This window comes from Leptonychotes weddellii, chromosome 3 (genome assembly GCF_054177405.1).
Source record: "Leptonychotes weddellii isolate Sample4059 chromosome 3, ASM5417740v2, whole genome shotgun sequence".
Lineage (NCBI taxonomy): Eukaryota > Metazoa > Chordata > Mammalia > Carnivora > Phocidae > Leptonychotes > Leptonychotes weddellii.
Window position 1 is genome coordinate 172,971,985 of NC_138371.1, and position 24,647 is coordinate 172,996,631.

Genomic DNA, 24,647 nt, shown 5'->3' on the forward strand with positions numbered 1-24,647 from the left:
CCTTCACATTTTTCTTCCCAGACACAATCACTTTGAACTCTTTTAGATGGTTCCTCTGGCTCTTGTATCTATTTCATGTTAAATAACTATGTTTATGTCGCTATGCGTTGACTTTTCATCTTTAGTCTGGAAGATGGGGATTGAGCTGGTGGTCCCACAACCCTGGGCACCATCGTGTCCGCCCACTGCTGTGTGCCCATCAAACTTCTGTCATAAGTAGAAACATGTCCAGACTTCTTTAGTGTGGCTGTAAATGCTAGCCGCACCCATTCGCTTGGAATTCTTCAATTTCCCTTTCTTTCTGACCTGTTTTGTTTTCTGGACGTGGTTTGTTACCTAGCATGGCAGCAGTGCAACACAAAAATATGTACATGCTCCCGAAGTAATAAGTAGTGACCTCAGGATGTTCACAGAGGGAGCAGTAAAAATGTGCTCCAGTATAATTTCAACTGTTATAAAATTTTAAATGGTTGTAATACAGGTTTTAAAATTGTTATTACCATAAAAATTCACAATCATTAAAACCTCAAAGTACATTTTAATTATAATAAGGGGCTTAATACATAGTTCTTAATGAATGAATGGATTCCCCAGTGGTATTGCCTCCTACATTATCTGCTAACAGTGCAGAAGCAGGAGGAAAGTTGCATGCTTTTAGTTTTCCCTCTGTGCTTCAACAGTGCAAACCCATGGGAAAGTCTCTGCTCCAGACTAGAGATGAATGGATCTTCTGCCTCAGTTCCTTAAGTTTTCGTGATCGTGGGCAGGTGGAAGCTCAGCAGTTCTCTGGTTGGTCTGACTCAAATACAAGAGAGATGGCCTGTGGCAGGAAGATGGGTTCTTCCTTCTCAGCCCCATTCCCTGGTGGTCATCAGGGGTAATTCACTCTGTTACAGGTTTCTTTTTTTTTTTTTTTTTAAAGATTTTATTTATTTATTTGACAGAGAGAGAGAGAGACAGCGAGAGAGGGAACACAAGCAGGGGGAGTGGGAGAGGGAGAAGCAGGCTTCCTGCTGAGCAGGGAGCCCGATGCAGGGCTCGATCCCAGGACCCTGGAATCATGACCTGAGCCGAAGGCAGGCACTTAACGACTGAGCCACCCAGGCGCCCCTCTGTTACAGGTTTCTGCTGGTGCACACCCTACCTGACACCCTCTCTCCCTGACTGCCACAGGGCTTTCAACTGGGATGCCTCAGCTGAGCCTTGGGGAAAGAGGTGGCGATTCAATGTCTTGGGGTTTTGAGGGGTTTTTTTTGTTTGTTAGTTTTGTTTTTTAAGATTTTATTTGAGAGAGAGAGCACGTGTGCATGCACAAACAGGGGGAGGGGCAGAGGGAGAGGAAGAAGCAGGCTCCCTGCCCAGCAGGGAGCCCGACATGGGCTCAACCCCAGGATGCTGGGATCATGACCTTGACCAACTGAGCCACTCAGGTGCCCCAAGGGCTTTTGAGGTTTAACAGTTTCTTCACCTGTTCGTTTTGGTGGCATGAATATTTCAGAATGAGAGGGATTGCTTTCTGAATGTACCTTATAAAATAGCATTTCTGCCGATTGCCCAATTCAACAGTAATAACAAGTGTAAAACGATGCAGGGTACAGAGAATAGGTCGTTCCAAGAACATGAGCCTCTGTCTTCCCTGATTGCATTTGGTGGCCCTTTGGGTCAGTACCTATTATTCTTTTTGTTCAGTGATTTTAGGTTTCATTTTTTGGGGGAGTCTTATGGTTTTGATTGTCTTTTTATAAAAGCAGTTTTCTGTCTTTGTTCTAATTTGTTTGAAGCTTTAGCAGTTCTTTTGGAGATTGTCCTTGAAGACAGGGCAGAATTGTCATAAAGTTTTCTTTTCATTGTCAAATAATTGGTTGTAAGCTGTAGTGAAGGGTGTAGTGTTTTCCTGAGTCACTGGCTGGAGGACAGACTTTCAAAAAAACTAAGTAGCAAATTACTTGGAAATAAATGAATTGGACAGATTTTTGGGAGATCTCTTTCAGAAGTACCTGTAAGTTTCTACTTAATCTTTCATAAAAGCATTTTGTTACATGTGGGTTCTTTTTAAGGAACAGATTTACAAAAAGTTCCCTTATACATCTCAGAGCACATTGCATTTTTGTCAATAGCAGTGATAATAGAGGGCATTCTGGTATTTTTTTTTTCTGGTTTGCATTAGATGCTGCACTTGAAACTTTTAACATTGTTGGACCTGCGTATTCTGGGCATGACATTTTAAATGTATTTCTTGCCTTTGACTGAAATTATTTTGCTTCCTCATTGCTGGTTTTGTCAAATATATTATCCGGTAACAATTAGGGGAAAAGGGAAGCAATCAAACCAAATCTACCATCCTCAGCACTTCAAGGAGCTTAGGCTGAACGTCCCTGCCTCTCTCTCTTTCCAGCCGGTTCATTCTGTGCATGCCTTTTGGAACTTGAATTCAGGACCCAGCTAACAGCTGTGTGCAGAGAAGGGTGGGTGGTTTAAAAGAGTCTAGCTCAGGGTCGTCTTTACAAAGACCGTATTTAGTAAGATACTCTTTCCTTTCCGATTACTTTTGTTACCGGAGCTAGAGTTTATTGAGTGCCGTTGTATGTCAGCACTGTGCTGGGCACCGCATAGGCTTACCCTGAGGCGAACTGGTGTCTCCATCCACTTTGCAAACTGAGGGGCAGAACTAGGTATATGGCCCTTGGTCACAAAGCTGGCGAGCAGCACCCCGGCACCCGGCGTGGCTTCTCTGGCGCCAGGCCTCATTTTGTTGTGCCAAGAGGACTTCCCTCCCCCTTTCCTGCTTCCTGTCAGCTCTAACTGTCATGGACTGTCGTGTCCGTGTTTTGCAGCTCCCTGAGTTCTAATGTCCCACTTTCCATTTCTGAACAGTGTCGCCAAATTTACCCCCTCAGTGAATGCAAGATACTGGAAATACACAAACTTGTATGGACTTCTATTTCAGAAGCCCCATGTAGACTTCTTGTTCTTATCTAAATATGTGTTTCTTTCTTTTGAATGTGCATTTCTTGTAGGATAGCAACTTTTATTGTTTAGTTAATATGAGACTCTATGAATAGTTCAGCAGTGAATCTTGTCACGCTTCCCAAACACAGTATTTTTGGTCAAATGAATTCAAAAAATTTGGAGACGATCTTTAACCAGTTGGGGTCTGGGGGACATGGAAGCCTTAAGAAAGAGTTGAGGTGATCCGTCTGATCCCACAGTACAATTCCCAGTATCCTTAAACTAAAAGCTTGCAGAATGCTATTAGCATGTGTTCTGACCTAAAATAATTGCTCGTGCATTATACATTCGTTTGGGACAACCTTCATTTTTTTTCCTGCTAGCACATAATGCAAAATTTTCTACAGAAAGAAGAGAAACCATCTGCAATTCAAAAGCACAAAACATCCGCTCCCAGAATTTTCTATTTTCCCTATCATGTTAGATGCCAACATTTTTATATTTAAGTGGGATATTTTGTGGCAGGATATTTGAGGACCGTGTAAATATTCTATTCCTCATCAAAGTTCCCTTCAAACTTCCGCCTTTCCAGCATCCAGGAACATAGTGTTAGCATCCCTTGGTGATTCTCATCTGAATCAATTACAACTAGAGCGAATGCCAGATTCTAACCTTGTCATTCCTCCTGCATGTATTGGTTGGTATTCTGTTGTAAGGAAGAGCCTTTTCTTCTCCCCTCTATTCAGGTATTCATGTGTTTCTTGATATCAGCCTGCACTCATGGGTTCCTAGCTGTAGTTCTGCTGTGCAGAAACCCGGCACACCTCACCTCTGCCAGTGATCAAGGTTAATGTCATCCGTGATGGGACCAAGAGACATCATGTGTGTGTCTGATAGGGTACAATGGGATGAACGTGCCATCCCGTCTGTGCTTTGCCTGCCAAAAACCTTCTTGTAAGGACATATGAGAGAAGGCCTTGAAAAGACAGAAGGACTGTTCCAAATTGGAGGGAATTAAAAAGAAAGGACAACTACACGCACCGGGGGATCATGGATTACCTCTTGAGCCAGGGGAAATAGCTATCACCAATACAATTGGAAAAATTAATGAAATTTGGGTATGCGTGGTGGTTTCAATAATAGTGTTTAGTAATGCTGAATTTTCTGATGCAACAACTTTTATGCATGAGAATTACCCTTATTCTTATGAAATACATACTAAAGTATTAGGGGTAAAGGGACATGATTCCTGTGATTCACTTTTAAGAGATTCAGAAGAGGCGCCTGGGTGGCTCAGTCAGTTAAGCATCTGACTCTAGGTTTTGGTTCAGGTCATGATCTCAAGGTCGTGGAATCGAGCCCCTTGTCAGGCTCCACGCTCAGCTCAGAGTCTACCTGGGATTCTCTCTCTCCCTCTCCCTCTGCCCCTCCCCCTGCTCTTGCTCACGCTTGTGCTCCCTCCCTCCCTGTCTCTCTCTCAAATAAAATCAAACTTTAAAAAGAAGAGATTCAGGAAAAATAAAGAGAGAGTGCAAAAAATAGGGGCAAAGTATAAATTGGCAAATTTGGGTAAAGGGCAGAGTATTAAGTTTCTTAGGGTTGCTATAATAAAGTACCACAAACTAAAGGGCTTAAAGCAACAGAAATTTATTGTCTCATAGTTCTGGAGGCCAGGAGTCTGAACAAGGTGTCAGCAGGGCCACAGGGCTCTGCAGCCTCTAGAAGAGTCTCCTTCCTTATCTCATCCAGTTCCTGAGGCCACCTGGTATTCCTCTGTTGGTGGCTGCCTGGCTACCTCTGTCTTCACGTGGCCACCTTCCCGCCGCGTGTGTATCCCCAGGGCTCCTCATCTTAACTTTCCTAATTATGTCTGCACCGTCCCGTTTCCAAATAAGGAAACATTCACAGCTACTAGGGATCAGGACTTCAGTGTTTCCTTTTTTTTGGCTGGGGGGGGGCGGGGGTTGGGGAGGAATGCAATTCAACCCCTAACAGGTACTCAGGAGCTCTCTGTACTGCTCTTGCAACTTTAATGAAACTTGAAATTATATCAGAATAGAGTTACCAGAAAGTGTTAGCCTATAAAAAGTGGCATTTGCTTATTAAGATGCCATCAGGTGCCTCTCATTAAAATTCCAGTATTAATGTGTTAGAGAATTATTACTGAATGAAAGGCTTGGCAGGTATATTCACTGACATTAAATGGTTACATAAAGCAACCAATACAAGGTTTATTTACAGGAAAGGTGCACTTATGGGTTCATATGTCATCTGATAGGCAGTAAGTAAGTTTCCTATCTGGCGGGTGGGGGGGTGATATATTTGAGTTCTGTTTCCAATGCCAAGGAACATAGGTTAGGACAGGCTGGGGTTTGGGTGGCCTTCCTTAGAGAAAATGTGCTCAGGGCTCCCCGTAGAAACTGTCCAGTCCTCAACCGAAGGAAGTATTTGAGGAGTGGGATTTTGCGTAGATAACATTGATTACTTTCATTTCCCTGATGAAAACCAATCACGATGTGATTAATTGTCTTGAGGCCAAACAGAAGGACTTGCCTCACAGTCTGTATTGTACAAGGATAAGGTTTTGGTTGAGCTCTTCTCGCTAATGCAAGTTTTTCTTAATGCGGAACTTTTTTGAGTAAGACAAAGAATAATGATGACTGTCAGTGTAAGAAATTTGACATCTGGTGATCAGGTGTAGGAATGTAGAACTAGGAAGATGTTTTGCACACATACACACCTGTGTGCGCGCACACACACCTCCCAGGGCTTAGTGTGCTCACGGGCACTGGATATAAACGAGAAACTATGTGTGTCTACCATCTATTCTCACTCTCGCTATCCTTTTTACACAGCCAGTTCCTAAGCCATCTGTTTTTATAAAGTACAGCGTTCAGTTATTATAAAATACTGTTTAAGCTTTGGAAAACATGTTGTGATGGCTTAGACAGTTGTTCTTGTACAATAAGGTAGGTGCGACCTTGGACACGCATTGTCCTGTGTTTGAAAATCTAGCCTAAAGCCCTCACGTCATCCTGCTTCTCAGGCCCTTGAATGAAACAGTGGTGTGCGCCGTGAAATGCACACACCGACACATGGGGAAATTAAAGTTTATGTTTGCTTTTGGCGCCCACATTCTGTGCTGAAAATAGGGAGCCCTGTATCCACGGAAACACTGTGATTAATATGTGGTCAGTTCAGGAGCACTTTGCCCCGGCTTTGATACTGAGCACTGAAAAACCATTTTGGACTCAGCATCCGTGGAATAAATTTGAAATGTGAAAAGAATTTTATTTTTAAAAAAACGTATTTAAGAATATCATGTCTGGAAGAGAAAAAATATTTTAGAATACATATATGTTTTCAAATTTCATATTAAAAAGGGACAATGTCAAGGGGATATTTTTATTGAATGTTTTCTTGGCTCTCACTTTGTAAACTTGAGAAAATTCATTTTATGTTACTGAGTGGCTCAGAGTATTTAAAAAAATAAGTACTCGCACAATACGTTATAAATGTTACTAACTCCCAACCCCGTGGGCCGTTTCCTTTCTGCCTGCTGGAAATTAGACCATCCTGATGGTTTAAGGCAGGTCTCTGATATTTTGAGGAGAAGTCTTACTTTGCAAGTCCTCAGCCCCTCAGTTCCAGTGGGATCCATTAACAACTAAAATTGCACACTAACGCTCGAGCCAGCCACGCTAAGAATGATAACCAGTCATGAATCTTATCAATGGTGGTTTTTTCCATTTTTGTTTTCTTCATAGATGTACAATTTCAGAAGTGTAATTCCAGATGTAGAGCTTCTTAGGGGATCCTTGAAGACCAGTGTTCTTACTGAATACAGTTCAGCTTGTTTGGGGACCTCTCCCAAGACCAGACGGTCAGGGTGGAGGCGGCCCAGCACCAGGACACCCACAGATGGGGTGCTCTCACCCTGTCCAGTGATGAAAGAAAGAAGAGAGGGAGAAGGAGAAGGCGGGGGAGAGGGAGATGGAGAGAGGGAAGGAGGAAAGGAGGGAGGGAAGGAAGGAGGGAGGAAGGAAGGAAGGAAGAAAGGAAAGGAAAGGAATATTCACAAATATACATGTGAAAGAGCAAAGTCAGGAAATGTAAGTATGCATACAGTGATTTTGTCATTTTCTTTGTGCACCCTTACAAATAAAAGGGAATTTAGTTAAAAATTATGAAAATTATAGTTCTCTGCTTTAATTTTTAATAATTAGTGTAAGTTCAGTTTTTGCCTTTTTTGGGTTTTTTTTTTTTTTTTTTTCCAGTAAACCTTTTTTAGTTCCTAACATGGGCCAGGCACCATAGCGGGGGCGGAGGGCGGGGGCTACTCTAAGGGGGGATAAGTTGTGATCTTTGATGAGGGAAGTTTCTCACCCCCAGGGAAGACTAACTTCTGTACAGGGGAGAACACCTGGGAATTGAGCAGCGCAGACTGGTGAGTGATGAATGGGTTGGAATTGCAGTGAATGAGCCCAGCTAAAATACTGAGCTGTAGGTGTCAGCTTCAGACTTGCTTTGTAAGAGCCTCATTACTTCTGGGGCGCCTGGGTGGCTCAGTTGGTTAAACAACTGTCTTCGGCTCAGGTCTCGATCCTGGAGTCCCAGAATCGAGCCCCACATCGGGCTCCCTGCTCGGGCTCCCTGCTCGGCAGGGAGTCTGCTTCTCCCTCTGACCCTGCCCCCTCTCATGTTCTCTCTCTCTCTCTCAAATAAATAAAATCTTTAAAAAAAAAAAAAAGAGCCTCATTACTTCTTACAGAGTAGAAATTCACTCCAGGTGCACCATCCCCCTCAGCACCGAGTTGTCCTCCTATTTCTTTTTGTTGTTATTGATAATACGTGACTCTTAGTTATATTCACTGTTGCCTTGTATCCAGATGTTTGGCAGAGATAAGATTCTAGCCTGGATGTTTATGCACTGGGGAAAAAAGAGAATGACTTGCTTGACTTCCGCTCATGAGTATTGAAATGGACAATGACAGCCTGCAGTTCTCTCTTTAACAATTGATACTTGAGTAGGTTTGCAAAATCTTACTCTCCTGGTTGGACGCTAAAGGAGAGGACTAATTAGCAAAGTCTGCTGAACAGTACTGCCTCAAGTGATTTCCTTCCAAACTCTGAATGCCTAAAAAAATTAAATGCACAAAGAAGATCCTTTGAAGTCTTAAGGACCTTAAACTTACATGTTTCCTTAGCTAAGTGAAAATCTGCATTATAGAACTTAATTTGTTCAAATACAGCAGTATCTTTATATGATTATAGAAAATCGAATGTGCTGCACTCTGGGGGGTGAGGGGAGTGGCATAGTTCTCTGCAGGGCAGATAGCAAGATATAGAAGATTTTGCCACTTGGATCTACTTTTAGTTTTGTCTTCACAGGATATTTAGATCAGTCCTGTGGAAACGCTATGTGGAGTCGGTAAGCTATAGGAAAGCTGTTTGTTTAATACAGGTATAGAATAACAGAAGGCAAAATCCCCCGTTTTAGTGTATGAGATTATGAATGTCACACACCTTTTCATGAAACCTTAGGAATTCAGAGAGTATATGAACTTTAGTAACATTGCAGCACAGAATTGTATTCAGTAGAGAGAATAGGGGAAGACTTTCCTTGCCTTGACCTGAGTTCAGTGACTCGTGATTGGGAGGTGAACGGGGAGCCTTGGTCAATGGGTACGTGTTCACGCCATGCCCTTGGAGAAGAGATGCAAGCCATGCCTGATAAATATTATGGAGCTCATTAAAGATTTATGTGAGCAAATTTTTTTCAAAGGGAAAGTACATCTGTCATTGTATTTAAGCTGGAATGGGCGGCGAGGTGGGGCATGCATCCTCAGAGTTGCTTGATGAAGGGTGCTTTGAAGCTAAACAAGGTGTCATGGCCATATTTAATGTTCTTCATCCATTGATATCTACAGATTGTGCTTTTTTCAGAAAATAGAGGAAAAAAAAAAGACAAACAGCCAGAAGCCATTAGTCCAAGCCTTTATTAAAACATAGTAGTGTGAGACTAGCTCTCGGATGACTTCCTGTGGAAGAGGTGCTTGAGAAGCTTTTAGGATAGTTTGGGGAAGATGGGTCAAAGTTCATAGAAAAGTTCTCCATGGAGACTTTCCGAAGGCATGGGGAGTTCCTGCTGTGTTAGAAACAAGACACAGGGGTGCGGTTGGCTCAGCAGTCATGGGCTGGATATTTGGGGTTTAGCGAGAGGGGTGGGGAGAAGTAGTCAGGGCTAAGGTCTTGCAAAGGTCCGTTTTTAGCCTATTGGAGTTTCTCACAAAGTAATTGTATTTGTCTTGCAACGTAATTATCGTTTCCTACAGGGTTCTCCAGGGTTGTATCTAATACAGACTTTTCTGGACCTGTTTCTCCACTAACATAGAAGTAAAAGTTTTGATTTGCTTTCTTTGCTAACAATATACATCATTTTCTGTTTGTTCTTTTTCATTTACAGGCTGGAGCCAACGTCCTTCTCCAGGATGTTAATGGAAATATCCCGTTGGATTATGCCGTAGAGGGGACAGAATCCAGTTCTATCCTGTTGACCTATCTGGATGAAAGTGGTAGGCGGATGCTTTGAGAAACTGTACAAAGATTTAAAGACAGCATGGTAGAATTACAAGTGCATACTTATTTTTTAGGCATGCTCACATGATTGCAGATGGATGTGCTCTCCCTAGATTGTATAACGTGAAGTCTGTCTTTCTCGATAACATTTCATTGTTCCCACCGCGGTGCATTGTTGATTCAGTCAATGCCGTTTTGCAGGGCAGCAGAAATCTAGAGGCCAGAAATGAAGGAACATTTTAACAAGCATCTGAAGTCTGTAATTAGTGGCACTGGGTTTGTAATTATAATCTATTCTCCACTGGGAGGGCAAAGGAAGTAAACCAGCACAACTGAATTTTGAGTTAACGAGAGCCAGGTCATCTGAAGTGTATTCTCTTAGGAGCGGGTGATCATTGCAAGAAGGACATGCCCGTGAGTGAGGGCTTAAGTCAAGGGCAGCCTGCACAGCATTCCAGCACCCACTGTTGGTGACACGTGGAAACACCAGTGTTGGAAGCAGGCACCTGGGTCATGGTGCTAGCCTGAAGAGATGAGCCCCAGCTCCCAGCTATATCTCCTGACAAAGAGTGTTTAATTGCACAGACTAAACGTATAATTTCACGAGTAAGTTCAGCACTGGCAAAGTGGGAGGTATCTGCAATCCTGAGCCCAATATGGTATTAAGCTGAAGAAGTCTGCCACTTTTTTTTTCCTTTCTGTTTAGGTATAAATAACAACAAAGAAACTCCAGTCCCTTCAAGTATGATCTTTTGTCAGAGAAAAAGTTTAAAAAATTTTAAGAGCCACACAGTGCTTCTGATTCTGTCCTTCTTGCTTCTAAGAAAAGCCCTCACATCTGCCTCTTTGTTCCCTGCGCTCTTTGCCTCCTCCAGATCCCTTGTATCAAAAGGTTTATTCTGAGGATGGCTTAGAATAATAATAATTAGTACTTAGCAGCCACCGAGTTCTTAAAAAAAATTATCTCATTAATTCTGAAAGCGGGGTGAGTACCATTATCTTCATTAGGGACAGTGTGAGCTGGGCTGTCCTACCGAAGGTCACAGAGTCTCCGGCTGGGGTGACAGAGGGAGCGTGGGGGAAGGGGTGTGGCTCCCGGCTCTTCTCCTCACTCCTTGTACCTGCTCCTTACATGAGGGTCACATTCAGATCTTTTATCCGCTTGTCAGCAGTGACTCCTTGGGGACAGATTTCATCACTTCTAAGGGGAGGGAAGCCTGACGTCATGCACATCCCACGACTGCAAAGTTCATTGTTTGGACCTTTGCAAAACTTGGACTGGCCGTGCCCACTTCTGAGTTTGCACGCAGAACTCAGTTGTGTAGTATTAGCTGAGTCAGCTCTATTTAACACCTTTCTGCTCTAATTCTTCTGAGTTTCTTGTAGCCACAGTGGTAAATATTTCTCTTTGAAAATTAAAATCAAGTATCTTTATTTGCAAAAGAACTCACCTGACTGATAAGCCTTTCCAATTCATCCAAGGATTTTGTTTGATAAGAAATTTTAGTATTTGCAAAAGCAGTATTATCTACCCTCTATAAAGAAAAATAAGTGTATTCCTTTGGGAGATTGATTTAATTTTTTATTTTTCATTTTTGTAGAGAGAGAGAGAGCAGGGGTGGGGGAATCAAGGGGAGACGGGGAGAGGGAGAGAGAGAGAGAGAGAGAGAAAATCCTCAAGCAGACTCCCCTCTGAGCACGGAGCCTGACACAGGGCTTGATCCCACAGCCCCAAAACCACGACCCCAGCTGAAACCAAGAGCCAGATGCCAACCAGCTGAGTCACCCGGGCGCCCCATGAGGTTGATTTTAAACGTGGTTAAGGGAGAAGAAAGAGGGGGAGGCATTGACTCTGAATGGTTAGGAGAAAATCTGTCACGACGCTGGCTGTCACAATCAGTTTGTAACATGCATGTTTGCTGGAACAAACTCAATTTAGTATCTCCTCAGTTTTTAATGCTGTTTTCCATTTGTCCCTGCCTCCCACCCCTCTGCCCCTCCTCGGGTCATTCAGTCTGCTCCCCGTTCCTGCCAGCGTCCCTCCTCCGTGTCTGTATGAGCTGCCACGCTTGCCGGGAATACTGTCTCATTCGATTTATTCTCTGCCCCCTCGTCGGTGTGCTTTTAGAGTTATCCGCTATGACAGCATGGGCTGATAGCCTCAGAAATTTCTAATATCCCACGACAAGATCGTCATTACTGTTTGGCTCTCGGTGTTTCCGCACTGCATTCTTAATAGCTGGGTGGTTGCAAGTCCCTGAATTTTCCGTGCGCTTCCTACAGTTTCCGCACTGAGTACTTATCACACCGTCCCATCAGGATGCATGTGGCAGGAGGCAGGCGAGGTCGTGAGCAAGCTGATTACGTGGAAAATCACTGGTCACGGTCCTAATTGTACTGTTGCCGCCGACACACACTGTCCATCCGGGCACAGCAGTTAACCTCGGCTCACCGCCTGAGCTCCCCGGGCTGGAAATGAGACAACCCGGAGCGCCGATTGAGCGCGTGATGCATCTTGGCTCTGCTGCGCGAGGCGAACCCACTGGCTTTTGCAGAAAGCAATGGGTTATAAAATGATCCCGCAAGGGAAGAAAGCGCCGCAGGGGGAGCACAGGGTGGTCTGGGACGGATGCACGGCTCGGGGAAGAACATCTGCTTTCCACTCTGCTCCCTGTGTTTCATCACCCAGCTCCCTCTCTTCCTTCCATGGACATCCATCCTTTTAGAAGAAGTCGATCCCATTTGTTCTCCTGAGCTCCTGGTCTCCTCTACCGAGCCCACTGAAGTTCAGCTTCTTCTGCTGCTGGAAATGTCCCTGCAGGGATGGCCATTTCCTCCTTGGCTCTCTGTGGGCGGATCACCCTTCTGTGCTCACTCGTCTCCCTGTGACCCCCATCCCACTGTTCTGTGCACCCTCGTTCACCTGCAATGATTATTTGTACTCTTCTGCATTCTCCTTGAGCTTTCACTTAGTCTCCTTTGGAGACTTGCACGTGCAGGCGCCAAAATATGGATGATTGCCAGAGCTTTTGTCTTTGCATATCTTCTTCCAGCCCGCCGCGTGCTATTTTGGCCTTATCTCACCCCATTCCTTGTGTGGTGACCACCTGCCTGCCCCCAGGAATACTCCTGCAGCTTAGCTATCTCTGAAGACCTTCTGCTCTGCAGTGTGCAATTTTTAATAAAGTTAAAGTATCAGACAATTTGAAATAACATGTCCAGTATGGAAATTACCGTTCTCCTTGTGTACCCTATCCATAGTCTGTTGTACCCTTTAGCCAGGAATCCGACCATCTGAATGTCACTTCTTTTTTCTAAGTCTCTCACATTGAATTGTCACCAAATTTCATAGATTCTGCTTCCCTGACCTCCCTCCGCTACATCCCCATCCCTCACTGATTGTGCGGTTGCTGCCTTAGTTAAAACCCTGGGTTGTCTCTTTTTGGAACAGCCTCGGAAACTGGCTTAGCCCCCCGAATCTTCACAAGACTCCCAGATTCATCAGTGCACAGTGCCCTCGTGTATTTCGTCTGCCTAATAAAGTTCATTCAGAATGCTCTCCCCGCACCACCGTCTTGGGAATCACCCACTGTTAGGGTGGTGGTGTGTCCCAGGGTGCCTGGGACAGTCCCACATGATGCCTCTGGTCAGGATCGAGGGGAAGGGATCGGGGGCAGGGCTCAAACACCCTTTTGGCTTGAACGTGTTTATTTTTCTTTGCTAGAACCAGCTTCCTTTTGTTGCCTGCCCAGAGCAGCCTTGTTGGATTTAGCAAGCTTAGGAAGCTTCCGATGGAGACAAAACGTAGAGTTGGGACTTCTAGGAGCTGAGAGAGTGCCGTGCCTCCATCAAGGGGCTGGTCGTGTGGGCGCAGTGGTACAGTATTGTCTGTGCTAGCAGCGCCGAGTCCCCTCCCCGAGTCCCCCCCACCGAGCCCCCCCCGAGCCCCCCCAGGGAAGAAGGGGTAATGGAGAAGAGGAAACATGGAATTGTTACAAAAACAATGTTATCGTGAGAGGGACAGTTAGGGAGATGAGTTACCATAGGGTTTGGACTGACTTGAGGTATTACTGCGATTTCAGTTCTGCACATGCACCTCCTGATGGTTCAGATGTAATCAGGCAATAATATTAGCAGCACGTGGAATCACTTGTGAATTTCAGGAAATGATGTTTTTCTTATTTCCTAAAAGAAAAAAAATTACCAAATTCCTGTCAAAATGATAAATCTAATCAGGACTTCTGTTAATGATTTTCAGAAAACAGGATGAAAATAAGACTTAATTCCTTTGAAAAAAAAAAAAAGACAGGCTTGGCCAATTGCCCATTACAAAATAGACCTATTATGACCATAATAAGTCTTGGCTGTTTTTCTCCTGGAGCAGCTTAAGAAGTTTGCTTGACCAAGAAAAGAAGGGATTTCTGTTCTGTTGTCTTGCTGAAAATAGACTTATGCTTTTTTCCTGAACATATAATGAAAATCTGAAATCACATTTTACTTGGTATCATATTTGGTTCAAAATTAAGTTTTAAAATAGTAAGATACAAGGTCATAATATTCCCCTCTGATTCCTTCACAACAATGGCTAAAATAGATTGCTTTCTCATGACACATCGTAAGTGAGCTGAAATGAGTGATCTCTAATATGTTTTTAATTTGTCTTTTATCTTTGAGCCCTGTTCTTCTATTATTCAGTTTTAACCATGTGTTTAAGTAATTCTCTAAAAGATACACACCACTCCCATAAACACTGCCACATTATAAAAGTTAGAATAATGTAACCATCAGATTCTTCTGCTGCTTCCAACTGTACAAAATTGAACACTGACATTTGAGAAATAATATTTTCCAAAATTAACTCACATGTTCAATTCCATCATCCTAAAAATAAGAAGAGAGTGATAGTTTTAGTTGGTTCTTAACAAACCTCAAAGCAGCTCTTAGGGGAAATCTGTTCGTTCTTCCAACATGGCGTGTGGAGATTCCAAAGCTGGTCATTGGTGCCCCTTCATGTCTCTACTAACGTGGGTTTACTTTGGACAGAGTATTTTGAAACAGCCCACATTATTCAAATAGTGCATTCGGCTTTATTTTGTTTGCTTCTTGCCTGCCTCTTTATGACAAGAGGCATAATGAATGGCACGTAAGCCCTGCAGTGGGGAAGCTGAGTACGGATGAGAGCTCCCGTCTATTGAGTGCTGGCCACAAGCTAAACACGGGGCGGGGTGCTTTCTGTGTTGTTTGTAACTCATCCTCATAACAACTAGTGAAACAAAAATTATCAGCCCCATTTTGCGCTGGAGAAAGTGAGGTCGAGGATAAGTTACCTTCTCCCATTGGCACTAGAAGTAGGTACAAGACCCAGCACTAAAACCCAGGCAGCCTGACCCCTGAGGCCATGCTCTGCTGTTCAGCCAGGCTCCGGGAGAGAGTTGTGCCACGAGGCGGAGGTGCTGGGCTCTGAGGGGAAAATGATGGCAGGTGAGCAACAGGCTGGATGCTCTCTGCCCCATGGACAGATCCTATAAATAGTGTCTGTAGCTTCTTTACTCCTTTGGGATGTGTATTATTGTCGGAGTGAGTACAGATGTGGAAGATCCGACAGGTTAAGTTCCTTTCCCAGAGTTGCCCCAGGGGAGGTCAACCACAGACTGGCATGACCAGGGGGACTGCTCCCGGTGGCCTTGGTGCTCTGGTCCCCTGCATCCCGCCCACCTCCACATTTGCCGCAAGGACTCAGTCAGATGGGAGAGGGAGAGAGTGCTGGTTCATAGCAGCCACTGGCTGAGAGCCAGATGTTAATGGTCATCATCATCATCATCATCATCGTCATCATGATTACTTTCCCTGACAATAAGGTGGATTATTTCCCCTTAGTAAACACCTGTTCTGTCCAGGAACCAATGCTGGGAACAGAATGCATAAATGTGAAGGTATGAGCTACCGTGGAGATTCACGATCGTGAAAGCTCAGGTTAAAATGAAGGCTGTGCTGATGTATGGACGGACAGTGAGCAGACCTGACTTCTCCGTGGCCACATCCACCCCCCTCAGTCAAGTTGGACAGCCAGTTCTTCACTCCGCTTTAGTTGATTCTTTATTAACACAAACAGTCATGAAATGCTTGATTGGAGAATCTCTTTAAATGTGTTTTGAAAGCTCTTGAGATAGATGGGAACGTTGTGAAAATATCACCGGGAGATTCCGTACACCCTTCACCCAGTTTCCCCACATCACCAATCTACACGGCCTCACTGTGTTGATCCAAACTACGGAGTTAGCGTGGGTACAATAGTATTCACCAAACTATAGATTTATTCAGATTTTTCCAGTTTTCCCACCATAGGCAGTTTTCTGTTCCAGGATACCACATTGCTTTTGGAAGCAACTCTTTTGGCCAGGAAATGATAGAGAACAAAAACTATATTTTCTAACTCACTTCAGTTCAATTCAAACCGTTTAAAATACTTTGGGCAGTGTCCCTTGATGATTTATATACTAAACCAGAGATGCAATGAGAGCCTGTCATGGATAAGGCATCATATCACATCTTTGGGATGTAACAAGAGGAAAATTATTCAAGACTGTATTCTAGCTGAAAATAGAATGCATGCCGAGAAAAACAATTACACAGAGTTTGAGTGAGAATTCAAAGTGGAAGAGGGGCTTCAAAGAGGAACCTGTTGAAAGAACAGTAAGATAAAGCTAAGGGTTGACCCCCAAGTGGCTGAGAAGCATCTCTGCCTTCTGATTGAAAGGCTGTTTTCCTCCTAGGAGTGGATCTGACCTCGCTGCGCCAGATGAAGCTTCAGAGACCATTGAGCATGCTAACGGATGTCAAACACTTCTTATCAGGTGGTGGAAATGTCGATGAGAAAAATGATGAAGGGGTAACTCTGGTAAGTTTATGTAACTGACTCCAAAAGATTGCTTAAAAAGAGAATTTCAGTTGATTTCTACTGCATAGAATTGGGTACAATTAACTTATAAAAATGTCTTTTTTTTCTGATCGTAGAAGTACTATCTATTTTTTGTAAAAATCTTGAAAACACCTAAGTATGCAAAAGGAAAATAGAAATCACATATGTCACCGCTCAGAGAAAACCAGGAGTTAGGGGATGATATATTTTCTTCAGGACTTCCTTCCATGTATGTTTAAAAATTGGGAATAATTTTTATGCATTACTTTGTCAGTGTGGTATCTGAACTGGAACTTATAGGATAATGTTTTCATTTTAATTTTAAGAAAAACAAATTATGGGTTACTCTGGTGAATGAATTTCTAAATCCAAGCAAAATCATGTCATTACTTTTTTTATAGCTATCAGGCACAGTTGCAGTGATGTAAAGACAGTACAATTAAATTGGATTAATTCTAATATAAGCGTAATGTCTAATCATGAAAATAAGAAACATTTGGACTATTGACCCATAAAATGTACTTGAACTGGGCATGCTGGTGTTAAAGTTAATTGCAGTGGAACTAAATGTATTGAAGCTCAGGGAAGAAAATTGAGAGAAATTAAACTAGCAGACGGGACTATGATGCTTGAAGCATGGGGTGCATAAGAAGTGTCAATTTCTACCATGGAAAAAATAAGGTGTGAGGTTGAATACAGTGATGAGAGAAGTGACTTGTTTAAATGGATAAAAGTGGTGTGAGCCCTGATTCAATTTTAGATTTATTAAATGCAAATCAAGCACTTTGAGACCTCTAGATAGAATAGTCTTCCTAGATACTGATTTTGGACTTTGGAATATAAATTTCAAAAGACTTTCAAAAAAACATAATGCCAAGTTATAAGCAAAGAAAACGAAGTATGTTTAGAATTTATCGAAAAATCACACATTCAAATGGAAAAATATTCTAATTACTCTATCGAGGAGCTATTAATTAACCACCTCCTGTGAACAAAATAATAATGAACAAAACCACAAAAATCCTTTTTTTTGTGGGCTCACATTTCATTGGGGAAGGTACATAATATACAATATAAATGAGCTAAATATATAGCATATTAATAATGATAAATGCAAAGGAGAAAATAATAAAACAAGACAGGGAGGTGCTGAGCGTGTTGTTGACATTTTGGAGGCACACAGGTAAGGTCTCACTGACAAGGAATTTTGAGTAATCTGAGAGAGGTCTGCACACACCACAGGTGTGCATAGGAGCATTTCAGGCTGAACAGTGGTGGGTGCAAAGGCCCTGTGGCAGGGGTGGGTGTGTTGTGATTTAGAAATAGCACAGGGGCCTGTGAGTCTAAGCAGAGTAAAGGAAAGGAGGGAGGTAGCTGGCCCAGATCCTACAGGGTCTGTGTACCCGTGTGAGGATGTAGTTACTCAGAGTGTGACAGGAACACGTTGGAGGGCTCTAAAGAGAGTGAGACATGGTCCTACTTCAGTTCTAAAAGCATCACTCGCTCTGACTGCTGTGTTAAGGATGGACTATCAAAGGGCAGGGCTGATGCTGAGAGTTTAGGTAAGAGGCTTTTCCGGTAACCCAGAGGTTGGTGGTGTGGCTCAGACAAAGCCGCAGGAAGCTGAGGGGGTAGGAGGTGGCTAACTTCCGTCTGCATGGAAAGAAGATCCACTGGAACTTCCTGATGGCCAGGTGATGGGAGAGAAAGGATGACTGCAGAATGACTCCAAGGACTTGTAGCTTGAACAACTGGAGTGATGGAGTTGACATCAAATGGGACAGAGAAGGCAGAGGACAAAACGAGCTTAGAGCAGGGACAGTGTGGGAAACATAGAGCTACACCTGCCTCTGAGCCATCTTTATGGAGATGTTGACTTTGTGGTTGGATACTGGAGTCTGGAAGTCAGGAGCTGTCTGGGCTGCAGACTCACTTTTGGGAACACTAGCATGTACCTGACATTGAAAGCCTTGACCTTGGATGAAATCACAGATTTGATACAGAAGGGAAGAGAATTTGGGACCGAGCCATGGAACTTAGGAAGAAGAGAAAGATCCAGAAATGAGACTGGGGGGAGGAACTCCCAAGGTAGGAGGAAAACCAAAAGAATGAGATGTCGCAGGAGCCGAGGAAAGAAAGTATGATGAGGAGGAGGAGTGGGGGGAGGAAGCAGAGGACTATCAGATACCACTGGGAGATCAAGTGCCTGGAGATTGTGAGTTGGCTGTTGGACTTAGTAACGTGGAGGTCGTTGGTCTTCTCGGCGAGGACGGTTTCAGTGGAGTGGGAGGCTCGAAATCCGGACTGGAGTGGGTAACGGTTCTTTGAACACATGGAATGCACCAATGTCCAGCCTAGAAACCCAAAAGACCTTTGCTTCTCTGTTTGGCAGAAGACATTAGAGCTTTATATTTCTTTTAAAAAAGATGCCCGCGAAATAAAAAAATAGGATGAGTGTTTCAAATACTGCTGAACAGAAGGACCCACCTACTTCATTAGCGAAGCTGTGGAAAGAATCAATACAGAGCCATAAATTGCTATCGTGTTCAACCATCTTCAGTGTTTGACATTCTTTGTGACTTGTTTCTATTGAGCATTGAGCATAAACGTTGCAAATAATTGTGTAATAACTAAATGATCATCTCTGAGCTTTTTATGAGGGAAGTAACAGTGATTGGGAGGCTAGGAAGTTGTTCCTCGAAGATGGCTCTCAGCATTTAGCAAGTGGCAGTTTCGGTGGATTCTTACATCTGAATTGGTTAGTCTATCATGTTAATGACTGACACCACCCTGAGCTGGCCTCCAAATTGTGCACATTCTGGTCTATTGTAGGTGGGGACAGTGGAAGACACTCTTCCACAGATTTCTGTATCCTGAGTTGGGATGCCAGTTGTGGTTTAAAATTAAGCATCATTTCCCACGCTGTTAAATTGTGCAAAAAAGATAAAGCTGTCAACAAAAGGCTCAATGCCGCTACACTTCTAGTATGTTGCCTTTTTCTCCTCTGTTAGAATATGCAATAAAATAACGAAACATAATGTAGCTCTTTGAAAAAGACCTCTTGGTTTACACAGATATTCTTCTTAGAAGAAAACAAAGCCTCAAAAAAGGATACAATTCCAAAAAAAAAAAAAAAAAGCTGTTACAGAGCATATGGAAATGCGTTCCTGAGTTCGAGCTCATAGATGCTCTTTGAAAATATGACTGTAATGACTTTCAGATCCATTATGAAGACGCTGGCTCTTTACTCTTTTGTCACAGAATTTGATATATAACATCTGGCCTTGGGACTCATTTACTTGGTTTGTTGGAAAAGAATTATTCATGAGATGCAAACATCAAGCAATTTTATTTTTGTCTCCTTTTGTTATTTCGGTACGTCTGGTTCATCCCTTACTTCTGAATGAAGACTTAGCCAATGTCATCAGCTTTCTGGCCATTTTTAGGGAATAGAGCTTTTATGGTTACTTTATATCACAACGCATAGTCTCAGTAAGAGATTAGAATGTCTGGTCCTGTATAACCATGAAAAGCCTCAGCTTGCATGAAGTCAGGGTGCACTGATCTTTTTTATGCCATATTACCCTCTAAATCTTGGGTGTAGCTGTGGATTCCTTGTCAGAATTGTGTTTTTAATGTCATAAAAATGGTGCCTAGAATTACGAAGAAACCCAGTTATATGGAAACATCATAATCCTAATATTAAAATTAAATTTGTGATTTGTAATGCACGTCCTTCTTTATGAAGGCACTGAGTAACGGATGTAATCATTACCATGATGTTAGAGTAGAGTTGAATATGGGGGATATTTGGAGATATCTGCTATGACCACAATGTGATAGGAACATATTTCTTTCGATGATAGCATTGTAGGTGTGTGGCCTAGGTTCACCATTGAAGAATTTTCTAAATTTCATTTTGGGTTAGAAAAAAAAATAAAACTAACCATTTTCCCATTTCCAAGTTTGCAAATCCCCTGAATCTCTCCCTAGATCCTGCAGGGGCTGGTGGGCTCAGGTGTTGAGGACCCTGATCTCAGTGAAATCTTGAACCTGCTGCTTGCATAGTGTTGCATCAGACTAGGGAGTCCATGGGAGGGAGGGTGGCTGTGCTCGTCTAGTTTCCCCTCCTTCCACTGCCTCTTCTTCCGTGTCACTGAAGTGGAGAGAGAGGATGGGAGGAGACAGATGGGCAGGAGGAGACACAATGGGACCTGGAAGGCTTTGACTTGACTTTCCTTGAGAGGATGTTCTGCTCTCTGGGCAAGAAGCTGACCACTTCCCTTGTGAGGATGTGGGGGTTCTTCAGATACCACCTCCTTACCCCCCATCACTGGGAATCTCCAGAGGGTCCTTCACACCGCAGCCTGTCTCTGCTGAACCGTGCTTCCTCCTCAGGCATCCCCCTGAAACAGAACTGAAAACGAAAATGGCTTGTCCCCAGAAAATCCTCCCGGTGTTTGTCTTTGCCCCTGTGAACTCATGAGCGATGCCAGTGTATCTGTGACTCCCCTTCACTGCCCACGAAAGCAGAGAGCCAGCCTGTCTCTTGCCCCTTACTTCTTCTAGTCAGGAATCAAAGCCAGTAATAATGTCTCCACCAAACCCCCGAGGACACAGAGCTTCTGTTGGTGGCCGTTGAAGACAAGCTCTCCTGACTTGAATTAGGGAGGAATCCAGGCCCCACTGCCACACAAAAAATTTCCCACGTGTGCGGTCTCCCTTTATCTCTCATTTGGAGCTATTATGCCCTCAGTCTAGACGTAGCGGTCAAAAATGATCTAGGCTGGGACACCTGGCTGGCTCAGTCAATAGAGCATGAGACTCTTGTTCTTGGGGTTATGAGTTCAAGCCCCACATTGGGTGTGGGTGTAGAGATAAAACATTAAAAAAAAGTAATTTAGGCAGTTTTCGGACAACCTATTTTCAAATGTCCATATTTGGTCTCACTTTGAGATGTGATACATATTAGCTTCAAACTCAGTCAAAACTATGGCAGGAAAAATCCTCTGTTAATATTCTGATAGAAAACTATAATTGGAGAAAATTCGCAGTTATTGGTTCAAAATCTGGACTAATTCCTGTAGGTGTTTTTTTTTTTTTTTTAAGATTTTATTTATTTATTTGACAGAGAGAGAGAGAGACAGCTAGAGAGGGAACACAAGCAGGGGGAGTGGGAGAGGGAGAAGCAGGCTTCCCGCCGGGCAGGGAGCCCGATGCGGGGCTCGATCCCAGGACCCTGGGATCATGACCTGAGCCGAAGGCAGACGCTGAACGACTGAGCCACCCAGGCGCCCCTAATTCCTGTAGGTGTTTGAATAGCTATTCCTCAAGATTGATTTTCATTTACTCCTAAAATAATTTTCATCAAAATTTGACATTAACCTCAGCGTGACCTGCCAGCCTTAGAGTGCCAGGTCACAGACCTTAAATAAGACCACATTCATTGGGAAGATATTTTAAAATTCACACACAGATTCTTTTTAAAAATGAGATTCACAAATAGAAGACTGAGTAAGTGACTTAACAATGAACCCCCAGTTTCCATGTTACGCAAAAGAAAGGAGTTAATTCTGGGTGGAGAAAGCCCTTCCAATATCCAAATAGGGGGAGAAAGCACAAAGGGAAATACTGAGATCATTGACCATGACAAAAATTAAAATGAACATTTGTGCATTAAATAATGAGCAAAATTAAGAGGCAGATAATAAATGAGGAATAATATTTGCAGCAGGTCTTCCAAAGTGTTAATAGTTTTAAAAAATGCAGCGGTCATAGAAATGAATGAAAAAGATCACCATCTCTTGGTAGAAAAACAAATAATAGAGAGAGTCAATACACAAAAGAAAATACAACTGTCCTCCAAATATATTAGAAGAGACCAATTTTTAGGAATTCAGTACGTTGAACTTATTTATAGTCATTTTAGAAATACGTAATAGTGAAGACTGGAAGGCTAAGGGTCTGTGAGGGAGAGTCCCTCCACACACCACTGGATGGGGTGTCAGTTGCACCAACATTGCCAAACTCAATGTATGTAAATACATTGAAAAAATGTTCATTATTTTAGAATCGCAATTCTATTTCTGGGAATGTGTCAGAAGGAAATAATCAGAGAGACAAATATAGTGATTATCGACAAAGCAATCTTCTATAAAATAAAAAATACAACAAATGCATAAAAGCCCAATAATGAGGAATTGGTCAGGTGGATGGTAATGCTCCACAGGATTGTGCACCATGCTCTCCTGAAGAACAGCCGGTTCGAAGAAGAACACCGTGGTGAAGAGGTGGGACAGTCCTCAGGCTGAGCGCCATCATTCCATGGATGTGACTTTTGTTTGGTTGTCATTCTCTCTGTCTTGAGCCCAGCCTCGCACACCACCTGTGTGAGGAAGAGGCTGTTCAGAGACGATTGCGCTACTGCAGACTTCTAACTGGGGTCCGAGACTCTTAGGGGTCCTCATATCTGAAAGATGTAGGACCTGGTGATGGTTTTGATCAGTATGAGGAGGCTACACGCCATGCTTAACACACGAGGCTGCACCTCCATGGGTGTTGGGCCAGGAGAAGGCTGAAACAAGTGTGTAAATGGTGGGCATCTTCCAGAGACCAATGTTTTAATACAAGATAAGGATATTGGGGAAGGGGTGGTTTATAAGAAGAAGAAAAATTCCATTTTTAAATCAATGAATTATGGGACGAACACAAGGATCGTTAGGAGTGCTAACAAATTGTGGTTGTTAGGAGCACTACAAATTGTGGTTGTTACCCTGGTGGCCTGGCCGACTCGGGTGTCCACTCCCGTTTGCTGTTTCAGAGAGTCGGTGCTGGAGAATGCAGAAGAACGTGGGTTCATCCCACAGGGGCCAGGCTCCCCTGGGCTGGTTGCCTAAATTAACTCATCCCCAGCTTTTGCCTCTGCAACATTAAGGCAATGATTATTGCATCACAGGCTGTACAGACTAGAAGGAATAACTGATAGCTTTTTTTTTTTTTTTGGGTGAAAAAATTTATATTTAGATTTAGCCAGCTGGACTCAGTTTAGATGATTCCGATTTTGTTGGCAACATCCAAAGCATCATAGTCAGGAGCCAGTCGAACATGTGCCTCTTCTCTGCATCAGGCCTGATCAAGGTGTTGACCTTGGCCACGTCAATGTCCTAGAGCTTCTTCACAGCCTGTTCAATCTGGTGCTTATTGGCCTTGACATCCACAATGAACACAAGTGTGTTGTTGTCTTCTCTTTTCTTCATGGCTGACTCAGTAGTCAGGGGGAACTTGATGATGGCATAGTGATCAAGCTTGTTTCTCCGGGGGGCGCTCTTTCGAGGATATTTGGGCTGCCTCCGCAGACGCAGTGTCTTGGGTCGTCCGAATGTAGGTGACTTGCGGATCTTCTTTTTTTTTGTGACTGTGGACGCCTTTCAGCACCACGTTCTTGTCCTTCAAAGCCTTTGCTTTGGCTTCGGCTTTGGGAGGGGCAGGGGCTTCCTTCTTAGCCTTTGGCACCATCTTCGTAAAAGGGCATAACTGATAACTTTTATGGGCAGCGTTTGCGAAGCGGCTATGAAACCTTGTCCCGCGTTGTAACTGGATAGGTGATTTCCAACCTGCCATAATTTTCCAGGACTGTCCTTTTGCAGTCGTCCTTCCAAGAAGCTGCTGCTAATCGTTTACAGAAAGAGCAGCTGCCTTCGTGTTTCTCCTAAGACCCCATAAAATAGCAGGAAAGGAGTATTCTAAGACACCGTGGGGATAAACACTTTCACATTTTGGCACCTGACATCTTCCAGCAATTGTCAGGACAAAGGAGGGGTATAACTTCCATTTCAGAGAATAGACATCTTTTAAGCTCTAACTTAGTGATGAGAACGGTCCCCTGGGGGGTCTGGAGGCTTGCTTATGGATTCCGAAGTTGATTGCCAGTAGCATCAAGGTAGAGCCTCTGAGCTCTTAATATCTTACTACGATGAATTTTTAAAATTCTGTTATCTCTTGTAAGGAAGTGGAAATACTCAAAGTCAGGGGTTTTTGCCTTCGTTTTGAGATTGCCTAGGATTAAATTTGTCTGCCTCCAGAGATGTCACTGGGAACTCATGCTTTGGATAGCTTTTCTACCAAGTGAGCCAAGACTTTCCTTTTAGTCTTTTCCATGAGAGCAGTGCCTGAGCTGGCAGGGCAGGAACTGGGCTGAGTT

The 24,647-nt window shown here is 43.4% G+C and overlaps 1 protein-coding gene and 1 pseudogene across 1 annotated transcript in view; one reads left to right on the plus strand and one right to left on the minus strand.

Moving 5' to 3' along the window:
• MYO16 (myosin XVI) overlaps positions 1-24,647 on the plus strand; it is a 425,887-nt gene that overhangs the window by 102,451 nt on the left and 298,789 nt on the right. The window contains exons 5-6 of the mRNA XM_081815515.1: positions 9,416-9,524; positions 16,302-16,426. Coding sequence (XP_081671641.1) covers positions 9,416-9,524; positions 16,302-16,426 — 234 coding nt within the window. The remainder of the gene's footprint in view (positions 1-9,415; positions 9,525-16,301; positions 16,427-24,647) is intronic.
• On the minus strand, positions 23,457-23,962 carry LOC115943486 (large ribosomal subunit protein uL23 pseudogene; annotated as a pseudogene).